Source organism: Henckelia pumila, chromosome 3 (genome assembly GCF_033568475.1).
Source record: "Henckelia pumila isolate YLH828 chromosome 3, ASM3356847v2, whole genome shotgun sequence".
NCBI lineage: Eukaryota > Viridiplantae > Streptophyta > Magnoliopsida > Lamiales > Gesneriaceae > Henckelia > Henckelia pumila.
In genome coordinates, this window is record NC_133122.1 from 175,160,727 (window position 1) to 175,179,359 (window position 18,633).

Genomic DNA, 18,633 nt, shown 5'->3' on the forward strand with positions numbered 1-18,633 from the left:
AACAACGTTCGAATTATTATATGATTCAAATATTTAAGTCGTATCATTACCATAAACTATAGTTTTAAGTGAAACAACAAAGAATCAGTTCAGTTAATTCGTTGTATTACTTTTTGAGTCTTGATAGCATCAGGTTTCTCTCTATATATATTCACCATACGATAATATCAGTATCATTTTATCATGATATGAATGACATACCCAATCCATATCATTTACTAACAAGTTTTTGCCCCACAATTGTGGATTCTTAATCTTACAAAGGAAAGGATACAGTGCAATATCATGATCGATCCAATTTCATGTGAGCCCCACATCAAATATATGTGTGTGACCATTAATTACAGTAGGGTACCCCCATTATAGTATCGAACAACCCCACGATTCAATACCAATATAATAGGTTGATGGTCAAAAGACGACTGTACATTAAAATGGGGATACTATTTAGCTCACGAAAGTGACGAGACCGATAACAGTGGAATGTGGTAAAAACAAATTTGGAATTTGAAGTCACCGAGTGAAACCAAGATCCATTTTTGGAAAGCACTCTTTTTTTTTTTTTTTTATGGGAAAACTTGTAATACTATCATTGAGAAATAATATCGTCAATTACAAGTTTAATCAGCCAAAAGGGAAAATTCCATAAGAAAGATACAGGAGAAGAACAAACAAATTTTGCTAAAAAATGGACAGCTGTGTAATGATCTTGCAATGTTTGTGCTTACTGTTTTGGGGATGATGTTATTGCTCGAACTAATAAGATTTGCGAATCTTATAAATTGCATTTTCATCACCATTAACATGAGTGAGTATGATGTAGCTTGACAAACGAATACCGTCAAAAGTAGATTTTAAAGCAGATATGGGATCGCTGTGAATGATTTTTTGAATATATTTAGTTATGGTTTGATGGGATATAATAGAAATGGACGTGTGTTTTTTTTTTTTGGTAATGCTATATGTACATAGAGGATTGCATATATGATTACACATATTATTAAATTAGGAAAGAATTTCAAAATTCTATTAAAAATTCTTTCTTTTCAACCTACAATTGTTTGTCTTGCTAAAAAAAACTTTTAATAAAAATAATATTTTTTATTTTATTATTTATTGTGCAATTCTAGGGGTGTCAAAATTTAACGCGATCCGAATTGACCAGAAAAATATCGGATTAGGTTGAGTTTTTTGGGTTCGGGTCAGATCAGGTTGGACCCGAAATTTGACCCGAAAAAATTAATCATTTGATAATTATTTTTAATAAAAATGATTTTTATTTTTTTAACAAAATAATTAAATACACTTAATAATCAATATATTTTGATTTAAATAATGATAACAACGTCTCGTTTATATATAAGTTATAAATGTGAAAATTTAATTGTAAAAAATTTAAAATATACTTACTACACAAAATAAAAAAATATATTTTTAAAAATCAAAGTTTTACAAAATAATTATTACATGATGAATCTAATCCAATATTTTCTGGTCAACTCAGGTTGAGTTCAATTTTGACAGCGTAAAACTGCACAATAATCCGATATTTTTAATTGTGTGTGTTGCCTAGTGTGATTTACCAGGGCTTGCCTAGTGTGGTTTACCTGGTTTGCGTAGTTTGCAGGCTTATTGCTTTAGTACGGGGTTCACCCAATACGCACTGAAAGATAGCGGTTGCGATTCCCACGTTATTTAAAAAAAAAAAACTAGTATTTAAGAATCGAAACAGTGAATCAGCGTCAAACGCCTGGGTGAAATAGATGATGCCTTTCAGATCACCATTAAATTATAAACTAATAGCGAAAAAATAAAAACAAAAATTGAATCTTACAACATTATTCTCAGAAGAAGCACTAATAAGGGGAAAAAAAGAAAAGAAAAGAAAAGAAAACCATAACCTTCGTTCCCGCCCGCTGCCAGATTTCAAAAAGCAAGAGCAATCTCCTTGCAAAGGGAAAACTTGACTATCATTTCTCCGATGGTCACCGCCGCCGACGACGGGGATCCTCTCTTACCTTGGCTCCGGTGACTCTTCAACCTTTTACTTGCATACGCAATTTACATTCTCGCACAACATTAATTCGTTTTCCTCAATTACATTTCCTTCTTCAGCTCCATTCATGAAGCATCGCAAACTCTAGATTCAACTCAAGCGGCCGATTCCAGGAGCTTTGATGAGCTTCTGTTGAACTGCATAAATGCTTTCAGATCCGATCCGCGGTATCGAGACGACATCAGATTTCTCAAGATTTGGTTCCTATATGTAATACTTACTTTGCCATATCTTTCGTGGTTTTGCAAATAGGTTTTTGAAATGATTTTTATAATAACCATGTCACTTTCGAATTCCCGTTTCCGTCATTTTTTTTCATTTATTTTTAATTCCTACTTTGTGGATTAAATTTGATGTTGTGCTTTTTTGTATGCTAGATGGATGGTAGGTCTGATTATGAAAGCGTTTTTGGTGAAATGGAGGCGAACAATATTTGCATTCATAAAGCTATGCTTTATGAATCTTTTGCATTGTTTCTAGAACTTAAAGGCAGGTTTATTGATGCTTCTATGGTTTATCACCTTGGCATCTCAAGGTTCTTCAAGCTCCCTTGTTTTACAATCACATGTACATGTATATATTTATTGAGTTTGAGTGAAATTTTTAAATCAAATACTTTTCACTGAGAATCGGGATGAATTTGTGTCAGGAAGGCAGAGCCATTGGGGAGGTTAAAGAAAGCACAGGTGTTGTTTCTCGAGAGAATTTCAGAAATAGTAACTAATGGTTCATTTCAAAAGGTATGCTTCAATTTAGTAAATGTAACTGCGTCTATTGTATAGAAAAGTAGAGGAAGAGAACAAGTTTCCTAACAATCCACATAGTGCTATTGTTTTGTGTGTGTAGTTTCTCCAGAATATGATTAAAGATTGATCATCTTTGTGTCCATAATTTCCAACACTTTGATATATCATACTTGTCCTAAGAAGTAATAATAAAGCTGAATCAGCATTACAGTCTCCTACCATTTTAACATAACTTGGCATTACCATTTTATTATCTACTGGATAAGTATATTGCTTACAATGTGTTCTACATTTCCATACATATGGCACTGACAATAATTAGATTTATAAAACCTTTTGAAAAGTACCACGTGTTTCGTGTAATGCTACAACTCTATGTTCTCTATAGTTGGTGATACAGGACATGTTTGCAATTTAGCTACAGAACTTGTTAATGCTTCAACATAGGAACTAGTCATAGAAAATCTTGAACCAGCATGCAAACTCAAAAGTTTTAGGACACACCTTGGAGATTGATTCTAATTCTCACCTTATAACTTTATATTGCCTTCTTCATTGCTGCGTATGAGTGTAACTATTGGTAAGTCAATTAATCATATGCCGTTGATCCTTTTGGTGAATGATTTAATAAGAAACTGGTTTCTGAATGTACAGAATGCGATTCAGGTGGCTTTATAATTCGTTTGCAGGCTAAAAATGGTGACTCTCGTGATATTGAAGAAAATTTTGTTAATCCTTGGTCAGTGGCAACCATAAAAAGCCTGTTGCAGGATCTACATTCGAAAGTGGTACAGTATGAGGTGAGCATTTGGGTCATTGGTTCTATGTGAGCTCTGCTCACTTTATGTTATAGAAAATAGGAAGCAACATCCATTTTTTCAGGGATACCACCAAAGTAACAGAGTATATCCCGGAAAAGTGGCATTATCCTCTCTTCTAAAATCAGGCAGGAACAAATCCATTGATATAGGTAAATAAATCATCTTCGCTATTTACACACAATAATTTACAATTCCTCAAACATCATCTGAGGACATCACAGGCTAGCCTGCAAGAAACTAAGTATCTGTGAAATGCGTGCAAATATATTAAATTTTTTGTTTTTCTTATCCATGAGTAGACTGATTTGCTGCTGTTGGGCTTTTGGAATTCATTGATCGAGAACTCTGGGCAGTTCTAAAAAATGATTTTGTTCTATCTTAAAGCTCTAAAACAGATAATTAATTCCTATTTGATTCTAGGAGGGGTGGCTTATATATTCTCGTAAACGCTATGCACCCCATTATTTTCTACAGCTAAGAGTTCGTCTTAAATTTATATTGACGTCCATAAGAATATCATTGTCTTTGGTATTGGAATAGGTTCCTAGTCAGCTCTTATTTTAAAAGATGCTTTTTTTTACTTGGTTTATATTTTCTTAGGTGAAGGATTTGATAATATATCCATAAAAATGGATAGATTCCTTGTAAAACTCTTTTTAGAAAACGTTATCATTATTTTTTTTTGAAAACATTCTGTCTTGAGATGGTGGTTTTTAATAATCTTAAACAAAAATTCAAGGGGAGGCATGACTACTGTCTTCTTTAAAGTAAGAAATACAATAAATAAATGAGGGTTTCGAGTCCTTTGCGTGAGGGTTTCTAGTCCAATTGTAAGAAAAATGGGTGTGACTGTCAAGTGCTAGTCAATTTTCATTTGTTATTATAACCATCATACTAAGCATGAATGCTGTCTGCTCTTGACTTCCGAGTATTTTGGATTTTTAATGCTTTAGGTGGAAACAAGTACCAAATCAAAGGGTGTGCAGGCCAAGGTGGATTCGCTCAGGTGTTTAAAGCATATGTCGACAGCAATCCTGATGATGTTGTAGCCCTTAAAGTAATTTTATCACTTTCTTCACTTTTTCCAAAATTAGAATTCCCTGTAAGATATTATTGATTCTGAACCTCCAACCTCACAGATTCAAAAACCGCCCTTTCCTTGGGAATTTTACATGTACCGACAACTTGACATGCGGATTTCAGAAAAAGAGGTAAATGAATGTCTGGAAGTAAAATATACCTGGCATCTGTTATATAAAGTTCTTTCTCAGTATGGCTCATTTTTTCAGAGGATCAATTTTGGCCTTGCTCATAGATTGCACCTCTTTAATGACTACAGCATTTTGGTCTCTGATTATTTATCTTATGGCACACTCCAGGTTGGCGTACAGTTATTCATCAGGTTCACGTAGTAAAGCTTTTCCCCTTACATGATTCATGCTAAAATTCTGCAGGATGCCATAAATTCAAATGTTGTCACAGGGGGTTCTATGGACGAAGTCTTATGCATTTACTATACCATAGAAATGCTTCAAATTCTTGAAACAGTGCATGATGCTAAAATCATACACGGTGACTTCAAACCTGATAATTTGCTCATCCGGTATTCCTGGTAATTCTTATTCAACTTGTTGAATTGCCAAAGGGAGTCTCTTTATCATTTAATGATTAGAAGTCCTGGGTTTCGAAGGCTTGAATTTGTTATGCCCTTTTGAGTTTTGCCTGATTCATGGCACAATTTTACCAAAAAATATCAGTCTCAAGCCAGATGTGATAACTTCTAATCTACTTATCTGAAACAAGCATATCTAAGCAGTATATCTTTCCGTTCATCTGGAGATCTTCAACCTCTATGACCCCTTTCAATGCAATCTTGTTAAATTGTAGGTTTTACACTATTTGTGGAAATGGGAGTAAAGCATTCAACTATCTTACATTTGTAAATATGCTACCTTCGAAACTAGGAATTACAGCAGCTTAAAATTTTTTTCCCTTTTTTTTGAAACATAGCTTGCCAATGCTTATCATATCTATCAAGTCTCCGTTGTGAAGTAATGTGAAGATTATAGTGGTGTAATTCCTGAATTCCCCTTCACAAACCTCATTTTCTTGGTCTTAATCTCCTGCTAAATTTGGCTTCATATCAATCAAATTGAACTCTCTAGTATCCAGGGCCGCACTCCCAGCCAAGCACTAGAAGAGTAGAAGTTTGAAATTGTGTAAACCATAGTAGCAAACATTCCTGATCTCATGAAACTAGTTGCTAAATGATGTAATGCAGTTTCCCTTGTTCCCAATCTCCAAAATTATAGATCACATCTCTGTTTGGTAAAACAGTTTTCTGAAGAGCTAAAGAGAGTTTACCCTCTTTTGGCTTCTTCTGGTCGTTGTTGAGCTTTGTTTGTGTTTAATATATTCTTTAGTTGAACAACCAGAAGAAGCTCTATACAATGATCAGAAGAAGCTAGGGTTGGATCGTTTTCATTTTCATGGTCCTTGAGTGCTTAGGCTACTTCAATAACTTTGCATAACCCAATGCTAGGTTTGATCTAACCGAAAATGAAAATGATTTCCGCAAACGTTCTGGACCTTGGCGCGACCAGGTAATTTCCAAATTCCTTATGTGCATACAGTATAGTTATATAGTTAATTCAGCTACACTACGAGTCAGTTATATCTGTCAGGGACTATGCCTTGTCGACTGGGGTAGAGGAATAGATTTAGATCTCTTTCCCCAAGGCACGAAGTTTGTTGGAGACAGTCGAACTTCTGGCTTTCGTTGCCTTGAGATGCAAGAAAACAGGCCTTGGAAATTTCAGGTACCTTTTTTCCTAATCAATCGTTATGAACAGCCCTTACTCACATTATATTATAAACCTCATTTACTGTTCCTCTTTCGACATGTGAGATCAGGTGGACTTATATGGAATGTGTGTTGTAGTTCACTTGATGCTTCACAATACATATATGGAGATTGAAAAAAGAAACTCTTCTGACGGCAACCATTTTTACCAACCCAAATCACACTACAAAAGGTTTGTCCTGACTTTTCAAAATCTTTAAATATCATTGTCATGGAGTAGGAACAACACATATTGCTTTGTCTCTACAACACTTAGTTCTCAATGACCTTACTGAAAACCTTTCTCACACACTATGTAATTGCACCTTGGGTCCTTGCGTTGCGTGGTTGCCTGAATCAATTAAGATGAAGCTAAAGGCATCGGATTTGTATCCCTATAAATCCTTAACACACTTTTCCACAAGTCAACTTGAGACAGATCAACCTATCAGAATAGCTGATCTTCAGAACATGATGTACTCATTGCAACCTAATATACTCTTGCGTTGCGTGGTTGCCTGAATCAATTTAGATGAAGCTAAAGGCATCAATGTATCCCTACAAATCCTTAACACACTTTTCCACAAGTCAACTTGAGACAGATCGACCTATCAGAATCGCTGATCTTCAGAACATGATGTACACATTGCAACCTAATACACTAAGGATCTAATAAATCATTAAATCTACACGTATCAGTTTATCTCATAAGTTCAAAATGCGGTTCACGAACACAACACTTTTTCTTGTGTAATATTTAGTTGTTCCCACTGATGACCTATTCTAATGCCATTTGTATCTCTATGGACACATTAACGAGATCCTTTCACCACTTAGTGGACTTTGCTAATATCTATTTTGTTTCCATTTTTGCTAGGAAAAAAATATTATTAAAGTTTCTAAAGTTCTTATATATAGCCTTGTGTACAATTATAACTGGATCCGACAAATTGTGATGCGAGATAGGAATGTCATGATGACTGTCATCCGTCTTTGGGCTGTCGTACCATATATGATGCGCTAGACAGTGTTGTAAATGATGGTAGGTGGTGGTGGGGCGGTCAATGACTGCCAGCCTCGTCTGCCTAGGCAGTTGAGTTTTTTATACACAATTATATATAATCATGCCATGCAATTACAGATAATCATAATTTCTTTATGTAATATATGTAATTAAATGATTTTTATGTATAAATAAGCTTCATAAAATACATATAAGCTACAAACAAATATATAAATGCGATTAACTAGATAATTAATAAAGATTCATCACCATATTAATACGAAAAAAAAGTAATATAATTACTTTTACCAAAAACCTAAGTTTAAAATTTATAGTTTCAATCCAACATGTCCAAGGACTTCACTAAACATAACATTCATAATTCCTCAATCACTGGACTCAAAATCAACATCTTCTTCGTTCTCATTAAATTATCTAAATCTTCATCAAGTTTTCCAATGGAGATGTTCCTTACACTCCTCCTTGGTCATGTTTTTGGAAGAGAAAGTGTACGAGTGTATTAATAATTAGGGTTTTTTTAAAAGAACTTTTTGACTTTGCCCGAATCGCCTGCTCTGCTCATCTTCTACCGCCTACAGAACCACCTAAGGGCGGTGTGGTCGATGGTCACATCCCGCCTAGACTGGCATTTAGAATTCACAAACATTTTATATGTAAAGATCACACCAAAACCCACCATGGTTTAGTCTTGACTGAAAGTTGTATATTTCATTGTGTATACAGATTCTTAAGTTAAATTCATAGCCTTTCCAAATTATTTATTTGCATTAAAATAAGGATTCAGAAAGCATTAGTTTCCCTTGCAGTACAAAGTTTGAAACAAATTTTGATCCATTTAAGTCATAGTAACATCAAATTTTTGTATTTCAGATACTGGAACATCCAACTTTGGAAAGATATGTTTTCGAAGTTACTTAACGTGGATCCAGATGAAGATCACAAGTTATTGTTGATATGTTTGAGGGAGTCGTTCCAAGATTACATGTGCTCAGATCCAAAGCTAATTAAAAAGCTGAAGCAATTATTGGTAAAGCAAAGAGCATCCATGTGTTCTGCTTAAGGCATTCATTAATCTTCTTTTCCTCAACACCTTTGCTGTAGTTAGTCGAGAGTTCGATATAGCTTATATGCGTTCGTGTAAAGCAGTTAATGTTAAGTACATGTTTTCGAAAGTTGTTGTTTGTACTGTTATTGAGTTCAAAATCTGTATCCAACCCCATTTAGTTCTTGATTCTTGAATTTTTTTTATCCTTTACCTCATGTTGTGAAAAAAAGTCCTTGCTCTTGTGAGCGGAAACTGTTTAGTGTTTTCACAATTTATTAAGATTGATTGGTTTAAGTTGCTAAAGATATAACGATTCAACATGAGACATCAAATTTTCCGGCAAATGCAACCCAACACCACAAGTTGGAACGGCTGCTCCCTTACTCGCTTAATGGTGTGCAAAAAATATAAGATGGAATCGGAGATCTTTCTCAATTCTTACTATCCAACCAATGTTCTTGTTCTGAAGCCAACAATGATCATTCGAAGCAACAACTCATAGTGACTTGATCAAAATATCGACGGTTGAAACTAATTTGTATGCAAAGCTGGCTGGTTTCGGGGACCAAAAACTGAACTGAGGGATCGGGACTGAAAGTGGGAATTGAATGTCGAGTCTAACTGAAGTGACAAGCTCAACTGAACACTAAACTGAACTGATGGGAACAGTTGATGAAAGTCTCAACTGGAAAAGGAAGCGAAGACTGGAAAGAGGCAGTCAGTGTAGCTTAGTTTGATTAGTCGAGGTATCCATAGCTGGACAGTTGATGATGAAATCAATCAAGTGTGTTCAGCAAACATCTGCGCAATTGAGTGGTCAGCTGGCCGGTGATAACTCAGTCATTCGTACTAGGGGTGGGCATTTAGTGTCGGGTATCGGTTACCCGACCCGACCCGATCGGGTCGGTTATTTTTTTAAAAATTCGGGTTCGGTTGATATTATGTTTTTCGGGTTGGTGTCGGGTAGTAATTGAACTACCTGATCGGGTTCGGGTACCCCGACATTTTTAAATTTTTAATTTTTTTTTTTTTTTTGGCAAATTCAATATATATTAGTATGTATTATCCAATCTCATATCATATCTATTTTCATTTTATTGATCTCAACTAAAATAACCGTTCATTTTTTCTTGGATTGGGTATACATAAAATATCACTTAAAAAATAATGATTTTTTTTCCATGTATCTCGATTATTTAATTGTTTGATATAGTTGAAATTTTTTTTATAAAACTTGTTAAAAATAAATAAATATCAAATGATTGAAGTACCTCACAACCACAAATATATGGATTGATTTTAAATTTTTACATTCAATGAATTTGCAAAAAAAAAAAAAAACCGGGTACCCGCTTACCTACCCGAAAAAATCGGGTACCTAAAAGTCGGGTACCCGATTATTTCGGATCGGGTTCGGGTAGTAATTTTGACTACCCGACATGTCGGGTACCCGACCCGACAAAACCCGACCCGCGCCCACCCCTAATTCGTACAAGTTAGTATGCGTTTGTTACCATTGTCAGAGTATGTCGGAGAATCTGTTAGAAGGATACGCTTGCAGTTACACGTCTACATCAGTCTCCTTTATAAATACACCAATGAGTTGGAAGAAGAAGAGAAGAGTAAAATCTTTTATAAAGGATCAGTTTGGTCAGTTCAGTCGAGTTAGTGAGTGGGTTCAAGAGCGGTTAAAACACGAGCGACTGAAAGGATATGAAAGGGGTCGAAAGCTTTGATTTCAATTATGAGTTTGTGGGGAAAGTCTATGCTAACACATGAGCAGTGCCCATGTGCTGCATCTGACGGCTAATTTTTTTTTTTTTTGCACTTGAGATGTTCATGTGACATCTCAATTGCAACAAATATGAGCCGTTGGATCCTCATTCGGGCAGAGTGCCCGAATGGGGCAACATAGACAAAACCGAGTTTTTGTTGAGTTCTTGAGTTGTAGCTTGCGGTATACTTGTAAACTCCTGTATCTTAATAAGATTTGCTTCACCCGTGGATGTAGGCTATTTTGGGCCGAACCACGTAAATATTTGTATTTTTTATTTTTCTGCTATTTTCGTTCTTAAGTGTGTGATTAACCGGAAACTGATCGGTTGAGTTTTGACTTGATTTATCAAGGCTTGTAGATGATCCTATATAATTTGGGTTTTGCTTACTAGAGTTCGTTTGATTGGTCACATTAATCTCTTTTGTTTCTGGCTTGTGGGCTCATGCTTCTTCTAGTTCTGTTTAAAAATAAAAACAAAAGTACTTTTTCAACCGTCTGTTGGGGGCCATGTAGTTCTCTCTTTTAAGCTATTTTCAGCTGAGTTCTTCGAAATTTTCTAATTGTTGTTTGCTAGTAGGATCTTTTCAGGTTACCATATTGATTAGAAAACATGGCGGATCGTAAGCCGCAACATCCATCTGTAGTTCAAAAGATACATGCTCCATCTTTTCTTGTTCGGGCTCCAGCTGAGAAGGAGAAAGGACTTGCCACTTTTATGACTGACTTCTTGATGGGAGGTGTGTCTGGTGATGTATCGAAGACAGTGGCTGCTCCGATCGAGAGAGTGAAACTGCTGGTTCAGAATCAGGATGAGATGATCAGAGCTGGGAGGCTGTCTGAACCGTACAAGGGAATTTCTAACTGCTTTGCAAGAACTGTCAGGGATGAAGGTGCCCTTTCTCTTTGGAGAGGCAATAACACTAATGTCATCAGATACTTTCCTACTCAGGTTAATATATTGGCAATGTATATTGGCAGCTACAATTTTCGCGGTTATTTCTTGAAGTTCATTAACAATTTGTATTGTGCCTTTACTCGATATTGATCCGAAAGTCATGCACTATATATCTAGTTTTCGGGCTTAACTTTGCCTTCAAATATTACTTCAAGAGCCAGTTTAACTTCAAGAAAGACAAGGATGGCTACTGGAAGTGGTTCGCAGGGAACGTGGCGTCGGTTAGTGCTGCTGGTTCCGCGTCCTCCCTGTTTGTGTACTCCCTGGATTATGCCCGAACAAGGTTGACAAATGATGCCAAGGCTGTCAAAACAGGTGGTGAAAGGCAATTCAATGGCTTGATCGACGTTTACAGGAAAACGCTTCAATCTGATGGTGTTGTTGGACTATATCGCGGATTTTTCATCTCTTGTGTCGGAATTGTGGTTTACCGTGGCCTTTACTTTGGACTTTATGACTCATTAAAGCCTGTTCTTCTGGTTGGCTCTTTGCAGGTTAGTAGACTTGTTCGAATCGGGCATGTGGCATTGATTGTTTAGTATCTATCACATTTTGTTTTGTGAGTTAAATGTCTTCAGCTTGAAACTGAATTTTGTGTTTTAATATCAAAAGGACAGTTTCTTGGCAAGTTTCTTGCTGGGATGGGGTGTGACAATCACTGCTGGTTTAGCTTCTTACCCGATCGATAGGGTGCGTAGAAGGATGATGATGACTTCAGGGGAGGCTGTGAAATATAAGAGTTCAATTGATGCTTTCTCCCAGATCATCAAGAAAGAAGGGCCTAAGTCTCTATTTAAGGGGGCTGGAGCCAACATCCTACGAGCTGTTGCCGGTGCCGGCGTGCTATCCGGTTCCGATAAATTACAGATTCTTGTCTTTGGCAAGAAATATGGATCTGGTGGCAGTGGTTAGAACATTACATTGGAAATGTTGATATTGACAACTATGTTGTGTTCTTTTTCCTTGATTTGACTTGTTTTTTTTGGTGATTTTTGTAAGCTAGATTATATTTTTAAAACTGAAATAAAAATGAAAAACGACTGCCGAAAGAAAATCGAGATTTACGTCCAGTCATTCATTGATAATAAGTTTCGAATGATGCTAAAGTATTGAATCATTTTTTTTTGCTAATGGTTTATGATCCTTCGCAGAATGCTAGAGGTACATCCATTATTGTACATCCATTTGTACACCCACCTCTAAAATGACCAAATTATCCTATAAAAACTAAAAAATTACAATTCAATTTGGAAATCATTTTGCACTTTTAAAGCGAAATGATGTAGTGTATACAAAATTTCAAAATATTATTACCATTACCATGAATTAACTTTTCTAGTGTTCTTATGAGGTTTCACTAATTACCCATATCAAATTCTCCACAAACAATTAGTTTCATTTTCATGAATGCATCATCTCAAATCATCAATTAATTTTACGAATAAAAATTACTCAAATATGAGAGAATCATACCTAGGTTAATCATTTTCAGGGCAATATTTAAAGTGTAAATGGGTCACCAACTAGCCGTCGTCGGAATGTTGAGTTGTCGCTGAAGCCGCGAGCCGTCGTCGGAGTGGTGAGTGGTGGTCAAAATGATAAAGACCATGAGCTGAAGAAAGTTTTGTTCTCCAAGAAGAAAATATCCGACTGAGTGAAATGAAAAAAAGATAGAAAAATTGTTTTTTTGTTGTCAAAATATCGCGATAAATTGGATGTAAATCTCGCAGTAAGTATATACGGGTACCCATTTCGGTCACGTTGCATAAGCCTTAGATTATCTTTGATTGGCAGCTAATATACTTTCCTTCAGAATCTCTGAGCACCATTCCAAAGCCCATGCACCTGTTTTCTTAAAAAAAAAATGCACCTATTTGCATTACTCTCCAATGTATTGAACACTGTTTGGTTACAATCTAAGATGGTATCATTCCAAACTTTGTTGCTTCTCTCTTTCCAAATACTCCATAGCACGGCTGTGATTTTTCCAACATCCACCCTATCTCCAGCTTTTAGGATTTTGAGAACCCAATCGACAAAGCCATCGGCCTCTTCTGCGCATTCATCTACTATATGTCAAATCTGATTTGTTATTCAACCAAACATAGTGTTGTTGTAGCAAGTAATATATATATTATTTACACAAACGAAAAATCTTTACAAGTAACTTCCACTTAGGCCTTGGCACATACATAAGCAGGAGTCGCAAAGCTATATTTAGTAAAAACACGAAACCACCAATCCACCATAAGCGACAATATTAGTTGTTTAACACAAGTGAAACATATGAGATATCGTGTGGATAACTTATAGTTTATCTGACACCAAAATCTTAAATTTGACACACGATACCGATTCGAGGACCAATCATAACAAATTCCCTGAGCCTAATTGTAACAATTCTTTTTTTTTTAAAATGAGATATTTAATAGAGACTTTACAAGATATATCCAACAAATATAAGCCAAAACACACCATTATTTATTCCTACATATGATATTGCAACTCCTTTCTCCATTTCCATTGTGATCTAGAAAAGAAGTTCAATCTTGATCTTGTTCATCTTTGATAGAACATCTTTCATATTGGGTCTCTCTTGAGGTAATTCTGTGCATTCCAAAGCCAGCCCTATTATTGATATCAAGCAACTCTCAAATTTAGCAATAGCAAATTCTTCATCTCTATTATTCAGTAAATTAACATCAGCTATCCGAATTATAGCACGCGGAAATGATTTAAACACCCATTTCTTCAAGGTTAGCTCTCCAGAAAACATCTCATCCGTTGGCTTCTTCCTCATAAATGTTTCCATCAACAAAATCCCGTAGCTATAAGCATCCACCATCGTCGATACTATGCCTGTTGATCCATACTCTAGCATGCATACAAAGGAAACAGAGTGAAATGAATTTGGCCCGATTCGACACCAGAAAACAACTGATTAAAATTCAATGAGAAAAGCCTTACCTGGTGCCATGTACCCAATAGTACCCAAAGTCTTTGTTTGTGACATCCTATGCTCTTCTGTTAGGAGTTTAGCGATGCCTAAATCACCTATATAGGCAACCATGTCTTCATCCAAAAGGATGTTACTTGGCTTCAAATCGCAATGGACGACGGGTGATGAACAACCTACATGTAGGTACTCCATTGCACATGCAACATCTATCATTATTTCCAATCTCTGAACAATGTCTAAGCTTATTTCAGGGGAATAAAGCCATTTGTTAAGGTTGCCATTGGAAATATATGCCATCACCAATGCCTTGAAGTCCACATTGGAGCAGCTTGTAACAATCTTGACTATATTTATGTGATGAATGCTACGCATTACTTGACACTCAGTGTCGAAGCTCTTGAGTGCACACTGCATGTCTTGATTGAAAACCTTGATAGCATACATCTTCTCATCAGAAAATACTCCTCTGTACACTGATCCGTAGCCACCACTTCCTACCAAAGTTTCATTTTCAAAGTTCCATGCGGCTTGAACAATTTCACGATACGAAATCCCTTCATGCTTAGAAGCAAGTGGCAGCGTTGAAAGCAAGGATGTTTTGCCACGATACTTCCGAAACATGATTATGAAAAACGTGGCTGCAACAAATATCGATAAAGCTACTGATGGTAGAACATATCTCAAATGCCTGTTGTTTCTTGAAGGTTTATGAACACTATCAGTTTTGCACTTGGAGACGTTGAACCGGGAAGCTCCACACAACTCTTTGTTGCCTTTGAAAGAATCGCCTGTGAAGTTCACAAAACTCCCTTCATTTGGAATCTCACCGCTGAGTTCGTTGAAAGAAACATTGAAGTAACTAAGATACACAAGCGTCTCTAAAGACTTGGGGATCGGACCGGAGATATTATTGAGGGATAGGTCCAAGTATTGCAGGCCCTTTAAGTTGGACAAATAATCAGGTATGGAGGCATTGAAGTTGTTATCCGACAACAATACATTGATCAAGTTTTGAAGGTTTCCAAGAATGGTTGGAATTTTCCCAGAGAGTTCATTTCCATCCAAATGTAACTCTGCCAAGCTATCCATATTTCCCACTTCTTCAGACAGTAAACCATCAAATAAGTTGTTAGAGAAATCCAAGCTCTGAATGGCCTTGTTGAACCAGAAAGTGAACGGAATGTTAGAATTGAAGGCATTGTGTGAACCATCGATTATCTGCAGTAAAGGAAGGCTTCCTAAACAACTGGGTAGCCTTCCAGATAGCTTGTTTCCCCCAAACAATACTTGATACATGTTCTTCATCTTGCAAAAACCCAGAGGTATGGATCCTTCCAGCTTATTGGCACTGAGATCTAATCCTTGCAAATTGGTTAATAGCTTAACAGTCTCTGGAATAATTCCTGTGAAGTAATTATCTGCAAAGGTAATCAAAATCAAGCTGGAAAGATTACCAATTTCATCAGGGATTGTGCCCGTGATTCTGCAAGAATAGGCATACAGACTCTCAAGAGATGCAGACAGATTGCTGGAGCCAATGGATTTTGGAAGCATTCCAGTTATGGGATTAATGGGAAACTGGATCAACCTCAGATTCTTGCACTTTGTCAGGGGTGTGATAAATTCTTGTCCGGGCTTGGACAGATCATTCGTGAAATGATTCTCAGCCAAGTCCAACACATGAAGAAGGCCTAAGTTCCCGAGAGTCACGGGTATGAGTCCACTGAAAGAATTGTTAGAGAGGCTCAGAGACACTAATCTCGAGAGGTTTGTGATGGTATTCGGAATCGTTCCGGTCATCTGATTACGACCAAGATAAAGAGCCTCAAGATTTGGAAGAGCTTCACCTATGGAAGAAGGAAGATTTCCAGAGATTTGATTCTTGAGAAGGGAAAGCATTCGCAATGAGGAGAGATTGAAGATGGAATGAGGTACATCCCCGTGAAGCATGTTTTCTCCCAAATCCATCCATTTTAAACTCCGCAAACGCCCCATTTCCAGAGGAACTCTGCCTTGAGTAGAGGTTTCCCTGATCACCAGAGTCTCCAAATTCGACAAATTGCCGATTGATGATGGAATAGTGCCTACATATATCCCATGTCCACAAACATTAATGAATAAGTAGCAAGTGGATGTATCATTTTCAATGAATTATCCATGAACTTACCAGTCATCGTATTTCATCCCACCGAGAGATATCGGAGCTGCGACAAGTTTCCTATTGCCATTGGAATGCTTCCAGTGAATTTGTTGATAACGAGATCCAGTTTCTAAAGTTGTACGCAATTGCATAGACTATTTGGAATATCCCCACCGATTTGATTCTCTCTAAGACGTAAGATTTCCAGGTTTCGTAAATGATCGCGGCAAATATCCAAAGGCAGTGTTCCAGATAACTGGTTCATCCCAAAGTCCATCTCTCTCAAAGCTGAAAAGTTGAACATACTCCAAGGTATAGCGCCAGAGAGAAGGTTCCCCGACAAATTCAGCCTCTCGAGATTGATCAACAATCCAAGACTAGGCGGGATCGGACCATTAAGTTGATTGTTGGCCATTCGCAAAACACGAAGGCATGCCAAACCCGCGATGTGAGAGAGGATAGGTTCCCTATCTCTTGTGCGATAGTTCCTCGTAAACCCATGTCGGAAAGATCCAACGACGTGACTCAAATCCAGTGGCAAAAAGAGGTCCCTTGGGACCAGTTTTTAGCTAACATGGAGTTGGACGTCAGAGGAGCCATCAGGGCTAGAAGGGAAGAATCATCATCGTCGTCGTTCGGAACAGATGCGGCGTCGTTGCAAATGCTTAACAAGAATATCATCAGAAGCCACCTTTTAATTGTGTGTGTTTCCATTAGTTTATATCTAGCAAGAGAGACACGTGCATGCAGTAATATATAAATGATGTTGTGTGTGTTTCCATTAGTTTATATCTAGCAAGAGAGATACGTGCATGCAGTAATATATAAATGATGGGGCACATGCATGCGAACGATGAATAAATTCCAGAGAAGGAAGAAAGACGATTGATAAATTGGGCCCAAATTCTTTTAAAAAAAATCAAAAAAAATAAACATAAATGATGGCAGCCCAGCTGGCGCCCAAGGGGACATTTCTATATATATATATATATATATACTAGAAAACGTGCACGTGCGTTGCACGTGAGTAACATATGATTGAGTAATTTAAATTCGAAACAAAACTAAAATAAATATTCTAGTAAGACAATCTCACGAGAAAATTTTGTGAAATTGATTTTTTATTAGATCACCCGTGAAAAATTATTAATTTTAATGTCAAAATTGTTATTTTTTATTTGTAAATATGAGCAACATTGAGTAGTCTAAAAGATAAAAAAATCGTGAGACCGTTTCACAAGAGACCTACTATAAAATTAATTAACTCAACAAAATATAACAATAATATTAAATTTAAACAATTCATGTCTAATCTACCTTATATTCGTACTTTCTCAAAATTTTATAACTCTTAATTAGTTTTGGCTTTTTGGTTGTTCTTAGTTTCATTACTGTAATTCTAGTAATCTATTCTAGTAATCTTGAGAGGTTATGGTCTAGCCTCCCTCTCTTGTAAATCTGTTTTTTTTCTAATAAATGGGTAGGGGTTTGCCTAATCCCGCCACAACAGGTGGCTTTTGAAAAAAAAAAATTCATGTTAATTACTCATATTAACCAATTTGGAAAAAAATATATAAACGTTTTTTTGAAAAAAAATTTAAAATTTTTGAACTACTAAATTCTTTCAAATATTTATTTTTGTCGTATAATTTTCTCTTGTCATATTCTTATCGTAATGATCTTTTACCATGTTTTATTAAAGTAATTTATAAATGTAAACCAAAAGAAAACATTTGTTGGAAAAAATGATCACAAATTAGAAAATTTAAACTCTAAAAATCATACCAAAACAATATTTTATGGAACATCGAGCTCATACTTGGGGTTATTGAGTTTATATTTAAGTGTTTCTAACTATATTATCGAGGGATAGCAAGGAGCAGTGTGCTACTGAGGTCGTAATGAAACTATACTCGGTTGTGAGGCTCTCGATTTCTACGGACTAACGACATGAAAGATAGTCTCGAATACTTAATATTTATTGAGAGTATCTATTGGATTAATCGAGGCTTTTAGAAAAAAATAGTGTTATGATGTTCACTTATCTTTAGTTTGAGACTTTATAAACTCTGTACTGCTAAATCAATTTTTTAGAGATACGTAAGTATTGACTGAGATATCTGTGATATGATACATGATTATCTTGTAATTTATGTATAGATATGTGCTAATCACGTTGAGCCTGATATACCTTGAGATAGTCAGTCGAGTAGGGTCGCTTGGCTCTTGTTTCTTGCACCTGTTTGACATCCACTGAATCCATAGAAC

At 36.2% G+C, this 18,633-nt stretch overlaps 3 protein-coding genes across 3 annotated transcripts; 2 read left to right on the forward strand and 1 right to left on the reverse strand.

Moving 5' to 3' along the window:
* The first annotated feature begins 1,902 nt into the window (after positions 1–1,902).
* LOC140891875 (mitotic checkpoint serine/threonine-protein kinase BUB1) lies at positions 1,903–8,731 on the forward strand. Its single transcript, XM_073300544.1, has 14 exons — positions 1,903–2,028; positions 2,116–2,266; positions 2,434–2,591; positions 2,706–2,796; positions 3,492–3,602; positions 3,685–3,772; positions 4,577–4,680; positions 4,763–4,834; positions 4,913–5,002; positions 5,078–5,235; positions 6,166–6,226; positions 6,308–6,442; positions 6,537–6,658; positions 8,360–8,731. Exons 1-14 carry the CDS (start codon positions 1,982–1,984, stop codon positions 8,547–8,549), a joined length of 1,578 nt encoding a protein of 525 aa, XP_073156645.1. The 5' UTR covers positions 1,903–1,981; the 3' UTR covers positions 8,550–8,731.
* A 1,936-nt stretch (positions 8,732–10,667) lies between these two features.
* Positions 10,668–12,324, forward strand: LOC140890742 (ADP,ATP carrier protein 1, mitochondrial-like). Its single transcript, XM_073298763.1, has 3 exons — positions 10,668–11,260; positions 11,365–11,760; positions 11,879–12,324. The coding sequence occupies exons 1-3, from the start codon at positions 10,922–10,924 to the stop codon at positions 12,176–12,178; spliced, it is 1,035 nt and encodes a 344-aa protein (XP_073154864.1). The 5' UTR covers positions 10,668–10,921; the 3' UTR covers positions 12,179–12,324.
* A 1,472-nt stretch (positions 12,325–13,796) lies between these two features.
* Positions 13,797–17,079, reverse strand: LOC140890004 (uncharacterized). Its single transcript, XM_073297751.1, has 5 exons — positions 16,925–17,079; positions 16,623–16,653; positions 16,437–16,495; positions 14,234–16,254; positions 13,797–14,140 (listed from the first exon to the last, which is right to left on the reverse strand). Exons 1-5 carry the CDS (start codon positions 17,077–17,079, stop codon positions 13,797–13,799), a joined length of 2,610 nt encoding a protein of 869 aa, XP_073153852.1.
* Between the last annotated feature and the right edge of the window lie 1,554 nt (positions 17,080–18,633).